The sequence below is a fragment of the Helianthus annuus genome, chromosome 3 (assembly GCF_002127325.2).
Source record: "Helianthus annuus cultivar XRQ/B chromosome 3, HanXRQr2.0-SUNRISE, whole genome shotgun sequence".
NCBI lineage: Eukaryota > Viridiplantae > Streptophyta > Magnoliopsida > Asterales > Asteraceae > Helianthus > Helianthus annuus.
This window is the reverse complement of record NC_035435.2, coordinates 173,913,409-173,932,819: the sequence shown is the minus strand read 5'-3', so window position 1 is coordinate 173,932,819 and position 19,411 is coordinate 173,913,409. Positions and strand designations below refer to the sequence as shown.

The window sequence follows — 19,411 nt, the reverse complement described above, 5'->3', positions numbered from 1 at the left end:
ACTCTATGGCTCGGCTCGATTGCTCGTATGTGTGTACATTTTTTTTAGAAATGTGTGAGTTTTTTTATTTTTGTTTTTTGTGTTACCAATATTTGTAAAAATATTAAAAATTCTTTTTTTTTTCAAATGTTAACGAGCCGGCTCGACTGGGCTCGAGCTGGGTCGAAGTTTTTACAAGCCGAACTCGAGCTCGACTTTTTAGCTCGAAAAAGTAATCAAGGCGAGCCTAGCTGGCTCGTTTAAGCTCGGCTCGATTACAGCCTTATTCCATATAGTCTTTTTTTTTGGCAAGTGCACAACTTATAATATGATAAACCTTTTTGTCAAAGTCAAACCTTTTCTTCCATAATGGCATGAACTGGAGGCTACTAGTTGAATCCATGTTGCTTCAATTATTCAACTTTCATTCCAAGTTGCAATAAAAAATATGAATCTATATCTATCTATAAAATCATATACATCTTATCTTACTTGTTGCATAAAACAATGAACATTCAAGCACCCTATTCATTGTTAAATCTCATTGTTGTTGTTAACTTCTTGTTAGTTCTAAGGGCAGGCCAACTTCTGTCACTAAATACCAAAAATAATGATTCTGACTTTCTTGATTGTTTAATTCACAATTCTGATGATCCTGGTTCGATCTCGCGAGTCATTTACAGCCCGAATAACTCCTCATACACATCAGTCTTACAATCCTCTATAAACAACCTAAGATTCACATCACCCACAACGCCAAAGCCTCGGTTTATACTCACACCGGTTCACGAATCCCAAATCCAAACACTCGTGTACTGCTCCAAGAAACACGGACTTGAGATACGTACACGCAGTGGAGGCCATGATTTCGAGGGGTTGTCTTATGTCTCACAACTCCCATTTGTGATTCTTGATCTTAAAAATCTTAAATTTGTCACGGTTGACATTCAAACCGCTACGGCATGGGTTCAAGCCGGTGCAACTTTAGGTGAGCTTTACTATGGAATCGCGCAAAAAACCCAGAATCTTGGATTTCCGGGAGGTGTTTGGTATGCTTTGGGGCTCGGCGGACATGTTAGTGGCGGTGGGTATGGTGCGATGATGAGGAAATACGGTCTTGCAGCCGATAATGTCATTGATGCACAATTCATCAATGTGCATGGCAAGATTCTTGATAGAAGTTCAATGGGTGAGGATCTTTTTTGGGCTGTTAGAGGAGGTGGCGGTTCTAGTTTCGGAATCATTCTTTCGTGGAAGATAAAGCTCGTTCCGGTTCCAGAAACAGTGACGGTTTTCGCAGTAGACCGAACGTTAGAACAAAACTTAACCAAAATCATCTACAAATGGCAATATGTCGCACCGAATATTGATAAAGATCTTGACATTAGAGTTTTAATGTTTAGTGTAGTGAATCCTAGCACCGGAAACCGCACGATCAGAGCAACTTTCGATACCCTTTTTCTCGGTGGAGTTGATCGATTACTTGCATTAATGCAAGAAGAATTTCCGGAGCTGGGTTTGACTAGAGAAGACTGCACCGAAATGAGTTGGATCGAAGCGGTGGTAATCGGTTCTAGTTTTACAAACGGAGAGCCTTTGGAGATTCTGTTAAACAGAACCGCGATGCCGAAGAATTCTTTCAAAGGGAAATCAGATTTTGCAACGAATCCTATTTCAGAAGACGGGTTTGAAGGGATATGGCGGTTTTACAATGATCAAATAGAAGCCGGAATGGCGCTCTTGGTGTTTACCCCGTATGGTGGTACGATGGATGAGATTCCGGAATCCGCAATTCCATTCCCGCATAGACGTGGATCGTTATACATGATCGAATATTTGGTTGCGTGGGATGGAAATGAAACATCACCGCATATAAGTTGGATTAGACGCTTATATAACTACATGAGTTCTTACGTTTCGACCTCTCCTAGAACCGCCTATTTGAATTACAATGATCTTGATCTTGGAGTCGGTAAAACCTACGCCGAAGCAAACGATACTTGGGGCTCAAGTTACTTCAAAAATAATTTCAACAGGTTGGTAAAGGTGAAAACAATGGTAGACCCTGGCAACTTTTTCAAACATGAACAAAGTATTCCCCCAAGGTTCTAATGTCATAAGTTTCATTATATATATATCAATATATTCAAATAAAATACAAGAGTAAACTTCCGTTTTGCTCCCTGTGGTTTGGTCATTTTAACGGTTTTGCTCCAATAGTTTAAAAATAGCCATTTTCCTCCCTGATCTTTCGAGTTTGTCGCCAGTTTGCTCCCTAATCTTTCGAGTTTGTCGCCAGTTTCCTCCCTGATGGAGTTAGAGGCTGGGAGCAAAATGAAGATAAGTTAGAAAAATTAGGGAGGAAAATGGCTATTTTTAAACTATTGGAGCAAAACCGTTAAAATGACCAAACCACAGGGAGCAAAACGGAAGTTTACTCCCTATCTTTAGATTGTATCATTATGCATCTTGCCTCAAAATTTACATGATCTTTAAGTTATTGGCGGCGGCGACAAAGATTATATTCTCTAGAAACCGAAGAATCTCGGATTTCTTCCGGGAGCATATAGTCAATTTCGTCCAATTCATCTTCGGGTAAATCTGAGTCAATCCATGAAGACCAGTCAACGTCACTATCATCATCGTTACATAAAAACTGTTTATTTCCTTGCAGGCGATTAACCTTTTCGATTAGTGATTGAAGCATTTGATAGTTCAATGTCTCGTAGTCTCTGTATGTGTAAATGGCGTATAGTAGTTGACCCGACGCTAGAAGCAAGAACGTTAACCGAACAACGCGGATAATCCATGCTTCTTGTTCGATGTCATTTCCATACCGAAGCACCGCAAATTCAATCAAGAATGTCACACACAACCCTACATTAAAAAAGAAAATAACGACTAAAAATTACCTTAATATTACGAAAACGCCAAAAATAATAGAAAACTGAAAACAATAGCATTAACTTACCTATTGTAAAAAAAAAAAAAAAAAAAAAAAAAAAAAAAAAAAAAAACCCTTACCTATATATAGCCTGGGTCTAACACTGTACGTTTGCTTTGTGCTTGTAAACATGAAGAGAATGAAGATCGATATAGAATATACAAGAAAAGCTTTAATGACTCGTGATTCGAGTAAAAGTGCATTGTGCAAACTCAAAAGCTTGTCGATCGCAAGAAACATGCTTGCTTGCTTTGACTCAAAGGTTTCCTATCAAACAGTAAAAGATTATCTAGAAAGATAAAACACGCAATTAACTGAATACGCGACAAACTATATAAAAAAGGCGAACCTGAGCGGCTAATATAGTTTTTGAGTTCTCGAATAGATAATCATGAGCTTGTTTAAGCTGTTGTTGCCTTTGTATGAGTTCCTGTTGTTGACTATTACCGAGTGAAATCAGCTGTTGCAGACTTCCCCTGCAATAAATTTAAATGTCAGTTAGTATACATATACATATATATATATATATATACAGGGAGAGGATCTTGAGAAAACTACATCTAAATGAGAAAACTAGAAAACTAACTAAAAAAGACTAAAAAAAGTTAAAAAACATACCAAAATTTTTTTTTACATTTTTTTTATAAAAAAATCGCTATTTTTTATATATAAAAAAATTTCAAAAAAAAAAAAATTGTTGTACTGCACATGTGCATTATATGTGTACTACACATGTGCACTATATCCGTAATAGTGCACACGTGCAATACAACTAAAAAAGCCTAAAAAAAGCTAAAAAACATACCAAAATTTTTTTTTTTACATTTTTTTATAAAAAAATCGCTATTTTTTATATATAAAAATTTAAAAAAAAAAAAAGTTGTTGTACTGCACATGTGCAATACAACAAAAAAAAATATTTTTATTTTTTTGAAAATTTTTTTCCATGCATAAAAACTAGCGTTTTTTTATAAAAATTTGTAAAAAAAAAAAAGAAAAATTTGGTATGTTTTTTAGGCTTTTTTAGTTAGTTTTTTGGTTTTCTCATTTAAACTAGTTTTCTCATGATCCATCCCCTATATATATATATATATATATATATAATTTTGTACCTGCTTTCTTCTAATGCTTGTGACTGAAAAACTGTGACAGTCTGGAGAACCTCAAGGGCAGCATTCTGGCTTTCAAGAAGTTGCTTTTGCTTGTCTAGTGATGTTTCGGTTATGTTCTCGATATCATCGGCTTTACTTTGTAAATTATTCATCTTCATAAACATCGCATCTCCGACTCTACCAATTTCCTTTCCGATTTCAACCGCGTCGTTCCGTAAATTGTTCATTTCTTCACCTAACTTATTAGCAGATTCGTTAAGCATCGTCATTCCTTCATCTATCCTTTCGTTCATTTTTATTTGTCCATTTTGCAGCTCCGTTTGAGAATCTAATATCTTAAGAGACTGTTCGTACACCGACTGTGAATGCTCTAACACGATATTAACACGCTCTTCAACATCTTTTGATGTTTGAGCTAGTTCTTGTGTTTGGATGTCGATAGAAGATAACGAGTCGTAAATGTGATTTGAACTATCCAACACATGGTCTGCTTTTGTTTCAATCTTCTCTAACGTAACCTCTGCAGATTCAGCCGACCTTTTGAGTTCATTCACCAGTCTTTCTGTTTGTCTCTTGAATGCTTCAGTCCTACAAGTCAACATCAATTCACGTAACCTTTTGAGAGAGTTAGAACGATATCGATAGATAGATAGGCAGAAAAATAGATGTGTGTTTGAATATACATAGACTCATAGAGTAAAATGTCATTATCGTCCCTGAGGTTTGGCTAGTTGTGCGAGTTTCGTCCAAAGGTTTGTTTTTTCGCATCTGGATCCAAAAGGTTTGAAATCATGTCATTTTCATCCGACTCGTTAATTCCATCCATTTTTCTCTGTTAAGTAAGGGGTATTTTTGTCTTTTTTGGTTAACTTAAAGGACAATTCATTCTTTTTCACTTTATGTACATTATGCTAAATGCTTGTACATTAAGTGAAAAAGACCAAATTACCCTTTAAGTTAAGAAAAAAAGGCATAAATACCCCTGACTTAACGGATAAAATGGACGGAGTTAACGAGCCGATGAAAATGGCAAGATTTCAAACCTTTTGGATCCAGATGCGGAAAAACAAACCTTTGGACGAAACTAGGGGTGCAAACGAGCCGAGCAGCTCGTGAGCTACTCGAGATCGGCTCGAGAAAAAGCTCGAAACGAGCCGAGCCTTATCGAGCCCGAGCCGAGCTTGAGCCTCAAAACAAAGCTCGTTTGTTTATCGAGCCCGAGCTCGAGCCTCACATGTGAAGCTCGTTAGGCTCGTCGAGCCTTAGTGTAAACGAGCCGAGCTTATTTAAACTTGTTTGCAAGCCGACCTCGAACCTAAAAATAAGCTTATTTAGTAAACGAGTCCGAGCCCGAGCTTTACTTATCGAGTTCGCAAGCCTAAAAAGTCTAATATATATATTATTTTTATTTAATATACTAATTAATAGATAATAAACGAGCCGAGCCCGAGCCCGAGCCGAGCTGGAGCTTGATAAATACAAACAAGCCGAGCTCGAGCTTTGAAAACAAAGCTCGAATCGAGCTGAGCTCGAGCCCGAGCTCTCATAAGTTAATCGAGCTCGAGCCTGGCCGAGCTCGGGCTCGGCTCGTTTGCACCCCTAGACGAAACTCACAAAACTGGTCAAACCTCACGGACGGAAATGGCATTTTACTCATATATAGATAGATACACACACACAGAGAGAGAGAGAGAGAGAGAGAGAGAGAGAGACTCACTGTAGCTGATGACAGATGGCATTGGTCTCAAGATAAAACTCAAGATAAATCCTATGAGCATCTTCATCCAACTTTTTTAGACAATTAACCATTTGTGATTTTACATCACAATACGGAAAACGAGGCCTCCCAGTGTCCTTTTGAAAGCAATCACTAAGATGCCAAGCAAGCCTAGACCGTTGTTCTTCACGCGCTAAAATCTCCGAACATCCTTTAAACAGATTTTGATACGCGTTTTGCCAACATGAATTTGACAAAGCGGCCTTTCGCTTTGCCTTTTCGACCAAACTCACACCCTTTTTGCTAGTTAACGATTCCATGGAAAACTCAGCAACGATGTTATTGGAAAGTTCGGGAAATTCTAAAGGTTTTTCATTAGAGTCGACCTTTCCACTTGAGAAAAGCCAACTATATGACTTGATGTTGTGTGAAAGCAACACGAGAACCCATAGGGTACCAAGAGTAAAACGCTTACGATGACTCATTGGATCCGATGAGCAATGATAATAAGCCTGTATAAAAATCAAATACGAGAAAGAGGCAATAAGCATTTTATAAGAAGAAGAGTGCAAAATTTATATGGAAAGACTCTTTAATCATAAATAACTAACAGAGTAAACTGTCATTTTGGTCCCTGAGGTTTGGTCACTTTTGCCACTTTAGTACAAAACTCAAGCCTTTTGCATCTGGGTCCCCGTGGTTTCAGTTTTATTGCCATTTTGGTCCAAAAGTGAAATCATGTCATATTTGTCTTATAAAATTCTGCTATTTTGTCCTTTTCTTGACCATCTTGCCCCTAAGGAAAAGGACCATTTTTCCTAACCATCCTGCTATCTTATCAAAATGACCATTTTGCCCCTGAGGAAAATGACAAAATAGCAGGATTTTATAAGACAAATATGACATGATTTCACTTTTGGACCAAAATGGCAATAAAACTGAAACCACAGGGACCCAGATGCAAAAAATTCGAATTTTGGACTAAAGTGGCAAAAGTGACCAAACCTCAAGGACCAAAATGGCAGTTTACTCTAACTAACAAATATTGAAGTGACCAAAAGGAAAAGAATTTGATGGGAATGCATCAGCATAACTGAAAATGAAACGTCGAAAAGCTAACAAAGAAAAATGAATGCACGCGACGCGTATATGTAAATACGCAATCAAATATCTAACTACCTATTGTGAGCATCAAATATCCTCATATGTCAAAATGATTATTACATAATCTTCAACAAGTAATGACAATATACACCCTAATACACACTTTCCTTTCTGGTCCTTGGTATGATAAATTCAATACAAAATCGCAATTTGATCCGACACTCCCATTGTTTCAACAAGAAAGCTTGATGCAAATGACCAAATATCTTCTACTTTACATAATCAATCAGATAGAAAAAATATGATACATCCTTAAATTAATAATCAGTGTGGCTCTTATACATGTTAATATCAAATTCAAACACATAGGCTATTTTTTGAAACCAAGAAATCCATTGAGACATTTTATCAAACACTTGGTGATCAAATAAAAGTTTGTGTACTCACAGTCAGTTGTTGGTTCTGGGAACCAAGAGAGAAACTGGCTCATCAAAAGTTATAATTTTCTACAAATTTTTGTTTGGAATTCGGGTGGTAATCTCATTGAGGCATTTCATCAAACACCTTGCAGTCGATTATCGGATCGTGGGAATCGGGTATGAAACAAAAGCTCCAAAAAGGGTTCCTCTTGTGGAATTGCAAGAACGGGAAGAACCCACCTGGTACCAGAAGGTTACACATGACTTCAATGGAATGCGACTGTTGGGCTTTCGTTGTCCGGCCGTTAAATTTCAGTTTAGTTCTTTAGGATAATTTAAGGTAACAATTCCATTAATTCGATCATCTGAAAATTAAATAAAATATACTTGATCATCTAAATGCACCCCCAAGTTACTAATTCATTATTTTGAGCTATTTTGAATTTTGTCCAGAAAATATAACCCAAATGACAAAAGCAAAAAACCGAAACCGAACCCTTTATTTTGAGCTTTTTTTCCTATATTTCAAAGCACGGTGACAAAAACTGACGGGTGTCTGACGGGTCTGTTGACAGGATCAAAACGCCAAGCTTTGGCCGCGTTTTAGTCCTGTCAACCAGACAAAAGACTGACCGGGTGTCTGGTTGACAGGACCAAAACGCGGCCAAAGCTCGACGTTTTGGTCCGGTCAACAGACTCGTCAGACACCCGTCAGTCTTTGTCTGGTTGACCGGACCAAAACGTGACGATTTGGCCATAGCTCGACACTGTAGTGTGTGCATATAGGACAAAAAACCCTTTTAGGGCTGACTATCTACACACCAAGTGTGCAAATAGTCTCCCCCAAAAAAATCAAACCGAACGGTTTTCGAAAACCCAAAAACCGAATTTTTGATTTTTTGTTTGGTAAAGTTCCAAAAACTGATTCAAACGAGTCATGCACGCCCCTACTCGAAAAAGTTAAATGCTATTTATTAAATTATAAATTTTGTTTGATTTAAAAGTGTATATTTCTAAAATTATATTTGATATGCTTTTCAAAAAAAAATAATTAAATAAATGTGATATATTTCTAAAATCATTTCAATTTACAAAACAGTCGATCAACTTACTTTTTTTTTTTGTGATATTTCAATCTTGAAGTAACTTTTATCAATTATCTAGAAAAACTTTTTTCCTTGAGAAATAGCCATTATCATAATGGCCTACAGGTGATTTGTGTATTTTTAAAATATTTTGTATAGTGTAAATTATTATGATCTTACTATTTTTAATTGTTGAAATAGATCTAAACCTATCAATATTTGGTTTGATGTTATATAAAATACATGATTATTTTAAAATACTATCTAGGATTTTTTATACATTTTTTTAATATTAATTAAAGTGGTTATTTCTATTTCTATACTGTTAAAAAATGAATCATTTTAAAATTGGGCCTTCTTAAATTGTGGCCACAAGTACAGTGAAGCAGCCCATGCCAATCAAACCAACAAACTCAGGAATAAGGGATTAACAAATTCATTTACAATTTACAATTTTTAATTTCAATTTTTCTTCTGTAAATTGGAGTGAAAAATAATATTGATGCTTGCTTTCTAAACAGTACAAAGATATAGTGGTAACTGACTTTCAGATTGGTATATTGCAAAATAAACAATGACTTTGACATATACATACACAATTCATTAGTAATAATGTAATATCTATGGACATATACATACATACATGTTTCTTTAATTTAATTATAAAATGATAATTAAGCTATCGTCTGCGTCGGTTACGGAGATTATACGCTCTAGGGATGATCGAAGCCTTGTCGAGTTGCTCTGGGGCTATACGGTAGTCGAGATCTTCCAATTCATTATTAGATATATCTTTGTCAACCCATGAAGACCAGTCAACATCACTATCCTCATCATCTTCACATAAAAACTGTTTCTTTCCTTGCATTCCATTAACCTTCTCAATAAGTGATTGTAGCATTTCATGGTTCAATGTCTCATAGTCTCTGCACAAATTCAATTAATTTAAAAATTAAGAGTAAATTACGATTTTGGCCCCTGTGGTTATATCACTTTTACCCTTTTAGCCCAAAAAAGAATTTTTTATCATCTGAGCCCCCAACGTCTGTTTTTCTAACCCTTTTGGCCCCTAATACTAACCCCATCCATTAAATGTTAAGGGCCAAAAGGATTAGAAAAAAGACGTTAGGGGCCAAAAAGGTTAGAAAAAAGACGTTAGGGGCCAAAAGGGTTAGAAAAAAAGACGTTGGGGGCTTAGATGTTAAAAAATTATTTTGTGGGCTAAAAGGGTAAAAGTGATATAACCACAGGGGCCAAATTATATACAACTTGTATGTTCTTTACCTGTATGTGTAAATCGCATACAAAAGTTGACATGACGCGAGAACCACAAATATTAACCGAACAATGCTTATCATCCACGCTTGTCGTTCAATATCATTTCCATATCGAAGCACCATAAATTCAATCAAGAATGTCACACATAACCCTTCAACCAAAAGGAAAAAAAATTACCGTAAGATCAAGAAAACGTCCAAAAGTTTGACTCGTTTAAAGTCATATTTCGGTCTCTCACCTACATATAGCCTGGATCTCACACTGTAGGTTTGTTTTGTACTCGTAAACATGTAAATAGTGAATATTAATAACGAATACACAAGGAAAGCTTTGATGACTCGCGATTCAAGCAAAATTGCGTTGTGTAGAGTAAAAAGCTTGTCAATTGCGACAAACATGCTTGATTGCTTTGACTTGAATATATCCTATCGAATTCGAACGAGTTAATCAGGATAATTAAAAGTGCATTTAACTAAAAATACAACTAAATCGAAAAGGCGAACCTGAGCATCTAATATAGTTTTCGAATTCTCAACTAAATCATCATGAGATTTTTTAAGCTGTTCTTGCCTTTGTATGAGTTCCTGTTGTTGACTTTGACCAAGTGTAATCAACTGTTGCAGACTTCCCCTGCAATAAATTATTGAAAGTCAGTTAATATACATACACTTACACGAGCATGCATGCATACATACATACGTATAAGTATATTAATTTATTATAATAGAGTAAAATGTCATTTCCGTCCCTGAGGTTTGGCAAGTTTTGCGACTTTCGTCCAAAGGTTTGTTTTTCCGGATCTGGATCCAAAAGGTTTGAAATCTTGCCATTTTCATCCGACTCGTCAGGGGTATTTCCGTCTTTTTTGTTAACTTAAAGGGCAATTCGGTCTCTTTCACTTTATGTACAAGCATTTAGCATAATGTACAAGTATTCAAAAGACCGAATTGCCCTTTATTCCTTTAAGCTAACAAAAAAACAAAAATGCCCCTGACTTAACGGAGAAAAATGGATGGAGTTAACGAGTCGGATGAAAATGGCAAAATTTCAAACCTTTTGGATCCAGATGCGTAAAAACAAACCTTTGGACGAAAGTCGCAAAACTTGCCAAACCTCAGGGACGGAAATGACATTTTACTCATTATCATATAATTGTTATTTTGTACCTGCTTTCTTCTAGTGCTTGTGACTGAAACCTTGTGACGGTCCGGAGAACTTCGAGTGCGGAACTCTGGCTTTCAAGAAGTTGCTTTTGTCTATCTAACGAAGTTTCCGTTATGTTCTCGATTTCATCGGCTTTACTTTGTAAACTATTCATCTTCATAAACATCGCATCTCCCACTTTACCAATTTCCTTTTCTATTTCAACCGCTTCGTTCCTTAAACTAACCATTTCTTCACCCAACTTATTAGCAGATTCGTTAAGCATCGCCATTCCTTTGTCTATCCGTTCGTTTATTTTCATTTGTCCATTTTGCAGCTCCATTTGAGAATCTGATATCTTGAGAGACTGTTCGTAAACCGACTGTGAATGCTCTAACACGGTATTAACACGTTGTTCGACATCTTTTGATGTTTGAGCCAGTTGTCGTGTTTGATCATCGATAGAAGATAACGAGCCGTGAATATTTTCTGAAGTGAGCAATAGATGTTCGGCTTTCTCTTCTATGTTCTCTAACTTGTCCTCTGCATATTCAGCGGATTTTTTGAGTTCGTTAACCAATCTTTCCGTTTGTCTCTTGAATGCACCAGTCCTACAGCAAGTCAAACATCAATTCAAGTAACCTTTTGAGAGATAGATATAGAAATATAAATATATATATAGATCTAGTTCAATTAAGAACCACTTTGAGTTGTGTGAACTCCTACTTCCCGTGCGAGTTTAGCCACCATTTTTTTGCACAAACGTAGATGAAAATGTTACAAACACATCTGAAAAAAAAAATTGTCGGGCGGGTATTTATTCGCCATTTACTTTGATGTAAATTTGTTTTACAAAACCATGACGTCACCAGTAAATTTTTTTAAGATGATGTAAATTTTCGCAGGCGACATTTTTTTTTCTGAACACAGTTGATTTTTTCTAAGATTTTTGGGATTTTTTTCGGCCTAGTTCTCACGGTTCTCACAACTCAAGGTGGTTCTCATTTTACCATTTCCCTACATATATATATATATATATATATATATATATATATATATAGGTAGAGGATCCTGTACATTAATCCAGAAGTGTGAGAAGTGTATTATAACACTATATATAACACTATATAACACCAAATAAACACCGTATAACACTATGTAACACCATATAACACCATATAACACTATGTAACACTATATAACATTATATAACAAATATAACACTATATTTTGTCTGATACCATGTCTATGATAGATGTATAGTGTTATATTTGTTCTATAATGTTATATATTGAACCAACTGGGGTGTCCCAGTTGGCCAGCCCCACCCTCCTCTTCCAAGAGGACCCGGGTTCGATTCCTGGCGTCGGCAAACCACACCACCAGGCTCTTCGAACTCGGAGGGTATTCACCGCCAGACAGCCATGGGGCTAGGCTAGCTTGTGGAGTGGGTTCACTCCAGCGGATGGGAGGTCCGTGCAATACCCCCCCCCCCCCCTTATAATGTTATATATTGTCACATAGTGTATATATGGTGTTACATAGTGTTATACGGTGTTTATATGGTGTTATATAGTGTTATATATAGTGTTATAATACACTTCTCACACTTCTGGATTAATGTACACTATCCCTACCCTATATCGAATAAGTATAATGTACTTCACGGCTTAACGTACGTTAACGTACGCGACAAATTTACGCACGTTAATATGAAAATCACGCACGTACAAAACTGATAAAACCTAATCACGCTTTCAGCAAATTGGATATAATCACGCATACATGTGTGTAATCACGCATGGGATTTTGATCAAATATATAATCACGCACGTTATAAACTTAATCACGCATGTTGTTTTTCGTCGCGTACGTTAACGTACGTTAAGCAGTTTTGTACGTTAACCTTTCTCCCCTATATATATATATAGAGAGAGAGAGAGAGGACTTACTGTAACTGATGGCAGATGGTGTTGGTCTCAAGATAAAACTCAAGATAAATGCTATGAGCCACCTTATCTAACCCTTTAAAACAATCAATCATGCGGGATTTTATATCGCAATACGGAAAAGGAGGCCTCCCACTATCCTTTTGAAAGCAATCACTAAGATGCCAAGCGAGCCGAGACCGTTGTTCTTCGTCTGCTAGAATCTCGGAGCATCCTGCAAACAAATTTTGATACGCACTTTGCCAACAAGAATCAGGCAAAGCAGCCTTTCGCTTTGCCTTTTCGACCAAACTCGCTCCTTTTTTGCTATCGAATGTTTCCATGGAAAATTCACCGACGGTATCATGAAACATTTCTGGTGAATGTTTCTTGCTGGAATCAATTTTTCCACCCGAGAAAAACCAACTGAATGACTCGGTGGTTTGTAAAAGCAACACAAGTAGCCATAGGATCCTAATATTGTAATGCTTGTTATGATTCATTAGATTTGATTAAGTAACGATAATAGGCCTGCGTAAAAATTGAAGAAAACTGATCAGTTGACCGACGATGACCTACAGAAACAATGACCTACGAGTTTTCGTGGTTTCAGTCGAATTTATTAGGAAATATATGAAGGCCATTTACAACTATCTAACATTTATGAATCTCATAAAAGAAAATAACACAGCCATCATTAAATTAATAAAAAAAATGTTCACTCAAATGGAAATTTTACATATTCATTGTTGTCAAAGTCAGTATGGAAAGCAACCAACAACAACCAACAACAACCATACCCAGTAAATCCCACAAACAGCAGAGCTATTTATAGGGTCTGGGGAGCAGGGGCGGATGTATGTGTATACAAGAGGGAGCGCCCGCTACCGCTTGGCGTTGCGGTGGTAGTGTAAAATTAGTGTAAATTTTGGAAAAATTTGACGCTTTTCCGATTTCGTTACCGCTTATTTATAAAACATTACCGCTTGGCGTGAATCCTAGATCCGCCACTGCTGGGGAGGGTGGGATGTAGACAGACCTTGCCTCTATCCATAGGGATAGAGAGACTGCTTCCAAAGAGACCCTCGGCTCGAAAACGAACAGCAAACCAACACACCAAGTCAAAGAATATAGAAAGAATACAAAAATAAGAAGTCGCCCATACCAAGAAAGTGATCAGAGTGGCACAATACAATGTAAATCGGTATGGAAAGCATGTTAATTGTTATTTTGCTAAAAGTAGAATGATATTATCTATCGTTACATGGACGATATTTCGCTCATTTTGAGCAACAAATATTCTCACATGGCAAAGTTATTATCACATAACCTTCAACAATGCATACCTAAATTACACACTTTCCATATGGTCCTAGACCATTATAGGCAGAAATACTAACTAAATATGATCAAACTTTAATAATACATAACTCTGAAACAAACCAAAGACCATAATAAACTCAAACTCAACAAGTATCCATACAATCTGATGCTTATTTCAATCATCATCACTAAATATACTCTGCTTTAAATGATTACAATCAAGTAAAAACAGATACTTTTTTTATAAAATTTATAATTAATATGATTTTCATTGAGAAAGATGGGAAATGGTAAAGAGACTTTCATTGAGGCATTTTATCGAACAGTTGGTACTCAACTCAAATAAAGATTTGTATACGTACAGTCGATTGTTGCAGTGGTTGGAGAAATAACTTGAAAAATAGTTGTAGTAGTTGGATTGAAACAACCGCCTGTGGTAACTAAAGGGTGAAACATGGTTTCAAAAGCGTGTGACGGTTAAAAAAAATTGTAGCCGGTGGGTAATGTTTGTAGTGGGTTTTAGCCTTTTGGACTCAAGGGACTGGATTTTTGTTGGGCTCGGCCCTCAGGTAACCACCCCCATGGCCCATTATTGTTTGTAGAGAAATTGGCCGATAATATTCCCTAGGAGACATGCTGTTGGTAGTCCCATTTTTCAATATTCCTATGTCAGTCCAATATTTCACCTATTTTTCCTTCAACGGTTGCTCGTTAAAAGAAATTAACGGAGTTAACTTTTTTTTTCTGAATTCCAAACATATGTTTTAGGATTTTTTATCACAACGACGATATGAGTTCATTGATGTAAAACTTAAATTGAAACGGTGCTCCAAACGACTTGATTTTGTTAATTGGAAATTTAAACACCCGAATTGAGGCATTGTTTTCGTCGTTTGGAGCACAGTTTGGATGTAAGTTACACATCAATGGGCTCGTATCGTCGTTCTAATCAAAAGCCCTAAAACACCTGGTTGTAATTTGGAAAAAAAAAAAAAAACTTAACCCGGTTAAAATTTTTTAATGGGGGATTAGTGGAGGAAAAATAGGTGAAAGGTTGGACTGGTAGGGAAAATATTCAAAAGGAAAACTGCCAATGGCGAATGACGTCTAGAGATTATTACATGTCAATTTATGATTCCAATTTAAATGGCATGTAACTAGACGATAAATCCTTTTAACTTCAGTTCAATTTTTTTTTAAATAACTTATTTTCCTGGTTTCGTTTATCTATTAACTAGGTTAGAACCCCGTGTATTACACGGGTTGAATAAATGTAATTTTATAAACAAAATTAAAATAATTATTCTTTAAAAATCTCGTTTATTACACGAGTTGAACAAATGTAATTTTATATATTAAATAATAAAAAATTATATCTCTAAGAACCCCATGTATTGTACTGAATAAATGTAATTTTATATACCAAATAATAAAAAATATCTCTAAAAACCATGTGTATTACACGGGTTTAATAAATGTAATTGTATAAACTAAATAATAAAAAAAATTATATTTTTAAAAACCGTGTATTGTACGGGTTGAATAAATCTAACTATATATACTAAATAATAAAAAAAGTTATATCTTTAAAAACATTACGTATTACACGGGTTGAATAAATGTAATTTTGTAACCCTGTGTATTACACCGGTTGGATAAATGTAATTTTATAAAGTAAATAACAAAAAAGTTATATTTTTATAAACCCCGTGTATTATGTGGGTTAAATAAATCTAATTATATATACTAAATAATAAAAAAAGTTATATCTTTAAAAACATCGTGCATTCCACGGGTTAAATAAATGTACTTTTTGTATTGTAAATAATATGCTATTGGATTCGGTTAAAAAATCATAAATTTGGTTCGGCTTAATTCGAATCGAATCATAAACTTGGTTAAGTTTTATTCGAATTGATTAGAACCCCAATTTGAAAAAACCAAAAACAGAATAATATTATTCACTTCTCTTCCTATTTAGTGTTTTTTTTAAGTTTGGTCTAATGTCTGATCTGTTATTTTGTATATTCTGTTTGTACATTAAATTTTTGATATGAACGTATTATTGTTTTTTTTAAGTTTAAGATTATTGTTTTGTGCTATTATATATTTAAAAAATATCTTAAATTTATAATTTAAATTTGAAGATAATATTTTATTAGAAAAAATATAATGATTCTTTCCGACATTCAAAGTATGATAAGATTTAATATTAATTGATTATTTATTATTTAATTAATTGATATAAGATAAGTATGAAAATGTAGGAAATTAAAACGTAGATGCCTTCAATGAATGACACGTGTCCCAAAGTTGGTTTCTTTTATTATATAGTATAGATTTGAGTATTTTCTAAATCGTTTTACAAAAAAAAAAAAAAAAAAAAAAAAAGTTACAATTACATAACATTTAGTTATTCATTTATTCAAAAACTTTTCTAGTAATCTTTTAAAAAAATTAGCGGAACAATCGACATGATATATTCATATTATGGTTTTAGCCTCTAGGCGTGGGAAATTACTCTTAATTTGATATCAATACAAATGATTTTTTCGGAACACATTTGTTCAATTCTATTCAGTAGTATTATCATCACATCATTGCGAGTCACCTTTATGTTTTTGAACATTGGCTCGGGTCGTTCAGCGGAAACTTCCATGTTGCTATTGATGCGGGTTGGTTACTTGTTATTGTTGTAAGTGGTTGGACGGGTTGATCACTCTGAACCTCCAAGGTCATTTAGACTCGAGCTTGACTCATTTAAAGTTGTATTTCTAAAACTCGAGATCAACTCATTAGAGGGACAGAAATGTAATTTAAGCTATATGACTTGTCATTGAGATAAGAAACATTAACCAACCAGTCACATGAGCATCATCATCCCATTAACAACTCAAAATCCCAAACACCACACAATCAACATCCAAATGAAAATGGCGGGTGTTTCTGCAAACCCACTCTCTACTCTATCCATTCCTTCAATCCCCAAAATCCCAGCCAAACCCCAACAATCTCCAATTAGAATTAACGACATCTGTCCCACTTCATTCGGTGTTAGATACAGAAATGGCAGACACTGGATAAAAAGATTGAATGCTGGATTGTCTGAGTACGAACCTGATCTCAGAGAAGATCCTATAGACCGGTGGGATAACCTTGGCATTAGCGATGTATGTCAGTTTGTTCTACTTTCTTTTCTCGAATTTAGTAGGATCGGTTTTGCTATCCAATAGGGTTGCGGTATAGCTTGTTGCCCGTTTACCTAACACGTTTTAGTTTATTGTTATTGGGCGTTGGTGCAGGATGACTTTGTGTACGGAGTCTATGATGGGCATCACACATATTATGAAGCAGAGGATAAATGTATAAGTTTTCTTTTTCTTTTTTTTTTTTTTTTTTTTTTTGATCTAACGATTAGAATTCATGTTTTCAGCAACGTTTTGGGGGTCGATAAAGGAAGATTATGCAGCAATTAATCCTCCCACTGGTTTTCAAGGTACATATGGTCAACGCGGGTCAAACCGGTTGTAGTGAACCGGGTTGGGTATGTAAGCGCGTTTTGGAGAGGGACGTGATCGATTCGGCTTTGAGTTTTTAACTACTTCGGGTCGTAGGGGTGTGCAAAAAAAAAAACCGACTATATATGTAACCAGAAAAAACCGGACCGAATTGTAGATTGGTTATCTTATCCATTCGGTTCCTAACCGTATTTGAATTGTGAATTGTGCAACTCTACTTTTGGTTCTGCTAAGTTGCTTGCAATTTGATTTAATAAAATTAAGAGTTATTTACTGTTTTCGTCCCTGTGGTTTGTCAAAAATCACTACTTCAGTCCATTAGTTTAAAAATTGCCATTTTAGTCCCTGTGGTTTCACCTCCGTTACCATTCAGTCCACCTCGTAACCATTTCAGTCCCTGTACTTAACAGAATAATGGATTGAAATGGTTACGAAAGTGAAACCACAGGGACTGAAATGGTTACAAAAGTGAAACCACAGGGACTGAAATCGCAATTTTTAAACTAATGGACTGAAATAGTGATTTTTGACAAACCACATGGACGAAAACAGTAATTAACTCTAAAATTAAAGTGACATAAATCTTCTTTTGGATCATGGGTCAGGTCTCATCTCATGGTTATTTCTTCCCTCGGTGGCTCTTGGAATGTACCTCAATGTGCCGGTTAGATTATTCACCTTAAACTTTTCTAAAAAATAAGGCGAGTAGCAGCAATAGACTCGTACTTAAAACTAAACGGGCTAGAAAATAACCCATCTAAAAAGGGTATAAATTGGGCTACAACTGAAGGTGTGGGCCCAAGTTATACTCTTTCTAAGTTGGGTCATTTTCTAGCCCGTTTGCCTTTGTCTAGTTGGTTAAAGTATAAGTCTGCTAGCTTCTGATCAAGCATGTTACACGCGGTCTTTCAAAACAAAACATAGATACATCTAATTGATCCGTGAAAAAGGGTGAATACGATCACGAGGTAACTCTATGATCATAATCACACTTTCAAGCTAAAAACGACATTTCTTGACACGATTGTATCACCACGAGTATCATCATTATATACGCGAAAGTACCCCTTTTCTTGAGTTGGAGAGCAAAGGAAGTTATTATTTTATACTAGTGTGACAAATGTTTATATTGTTTAGGGAGAGTATTTGTACATTGGGGCGGCGATATTCATTGTAATATTTTGCGTAATCGAGATGGATAAACCGAGCGAGGCGTACAACTTCGAGCCGCAGATATATAACATGGAGAGGGGTGCTCGAGACAAGTTGATATCGGACTACAACACCATGGATATTTGGGACTTTAATGAGAAATATGGGGATCTTTGGGATTTTACTGTCACTAAAGATGATATCATGAAAAGATAGATAATTGTGACTCAAAATTTGATACAACCTCACCTCATGTATGTATATGGCCAAAAACTAAACCTTTGTATTCATTTTCTATACATGTTATTTTACAAAAATGCATAACAAATATCAGAATATTTTATTGTTTTTGGTGGTTATTAAGGTATTGTAGAGTTTATCATGTCTTGATGTTTATTCTATGCTTTAAATAGGGATGAAGAAGCTCCAGCTTGTAAAAGCTTGATGCATACTCTTACTTACACTCATAAATTTGAGTAAACTATAATTTTCGTCATTGTGGTTTGCTAATTTTAACACTCTGAGTCCAGAAGTTTAAAAATTGTATTTATCGTCCATTGGTTTACTGACTATAACAGTTTCAGTCCACACCACTAACAGTCTAACACCGTCAGTGTAGTTCTGTTAAGTTATAATAAAAAGACTATAATACCCATGTTTCACCCTTGACCATCATCATCATGCTACCATCACCCTTGAAACACCTTCA

At 35.5% G+C, this 19,411-nt stretch overlaps 4 protein-coding genes across 6 annotated transcripts; 2 read left to right on the top strand and 2 right to left on the bottom strand.

Annotated features, from left to right (window-relative positions):
- Window positions 1–479: 479 nt before the first annotated feature.
- LOC110930985 (berberine bridge enzyme-like 25) lies at window positions 480–2,162 on the top strand. Its single transcript, XM_022174377.2, has one exon. It carries the CDS (start codon window positions 487–489, stop codon window positions 2,089–2,091), a length of 1,605 nt encoding a protein of 534 aa, XP_022030069.1. The 5' UTR covers window positions 480–486; the 3' UTR covers window positions 2,092–2,162.
- Window positions 2,163–2,342: 180 nt separating this feature from the next.
- Window positions 2,343–7,691, bottom strand: LOC110930984 (protein GAMETE EXPRESSED 1). 3 transcript variants are annotated; one of them, XM_035987793.1, is made up of 6 exons: window positions 7,304–7,691; window positions 5,753–6,264; window positions 4,036–4,650; window positions 3,273–3,399; window positions 3,004–3,190; window positions 2,343–2,856 (listed from the first exon to the last, which is right to left on the bottom strand). In XM_035987793.1, exons 2-6 carry the CDS (start codon window positions 6,235–6,237, stop codon window positions 2,477–2,479), a joined length of 1,794 nt encoding a protein of 597 aa, XP_035843686.1. In that variant the 5' UTR covers window positions 6,238–6,264; window positions 7,304–7,691; the 3' UTR covers window positions 2,343–2,476. The 3 variants fall into 3 exon arrangements, with proteins under 3 accessions (XP_035843686.1, XP_035843687.1, XP_022030068.1); XM_035987794.1 differs by having other exon boundaries at window positions 7,516–7,691; XM_022174376.2 differs by having other exon boundaries at window positions 4,036–4,623; window positions 7,304–7,689.
- Window positions 7,692–8,889: 1,198 nt separating this feature from the next.
- LOC110930983 (protein GAMETE EXPRESSED 1) lies at window positions 8,890–14,563 on the bottom strand. Its single transcript, XM_022174375.2, has 7 exons — window positions 14,395–14,563; window positions 12,734–13,240; window positions 10,805–11,392; window positions 10,142–10,268; window positions 9,877–10,063; window positions 9,645–9,789; window positions 8,890–9,286 (listed from the first exon to the last, which is right to left on the bottom strand). The coding sequence occupies exons 2-7, from the start codon at window positions 13,210–13,212 to the stop codon at window positions 9,040–9,042; spliced, it is 1,773 nt and encodes a 590-aa protein (XP_022030067.1). The 5' UTR covers window positions 13,213–13,240; window positions 14,395–14,563; the 3' UTR covers window positions 8,890–9,039.
- Window positions 14,564–16,862: 2,299 nt separating this feature from the next.
- Window positions 16,863–19,069, top strand: LOC110930982 (photosynthetic NDH subunit of subcomplex B 5, chloroplastic). The gene is made up of 5 exons (XM_022174374.2): window positions 16,863–17,202; window positions 17,335–17,395; window positions 17,466–17,528; window positions 18,156–18,214; window positions 18,688–19,069. Exons 1-5 carry the CDS (start codon window positions 16,900–16,902, stop codon window positions 18,916–18,918), a joined length of 717 nt encoding a protein of 238 aa, XP_022030066.1. The 5' UTR covers window positions 16,863–16,899; the 3' UTR covers window positions 18,919–19,069.
- The last annotated feature ends 342 nt before the right edge of the window (window positions 19,070–19,411 follow it).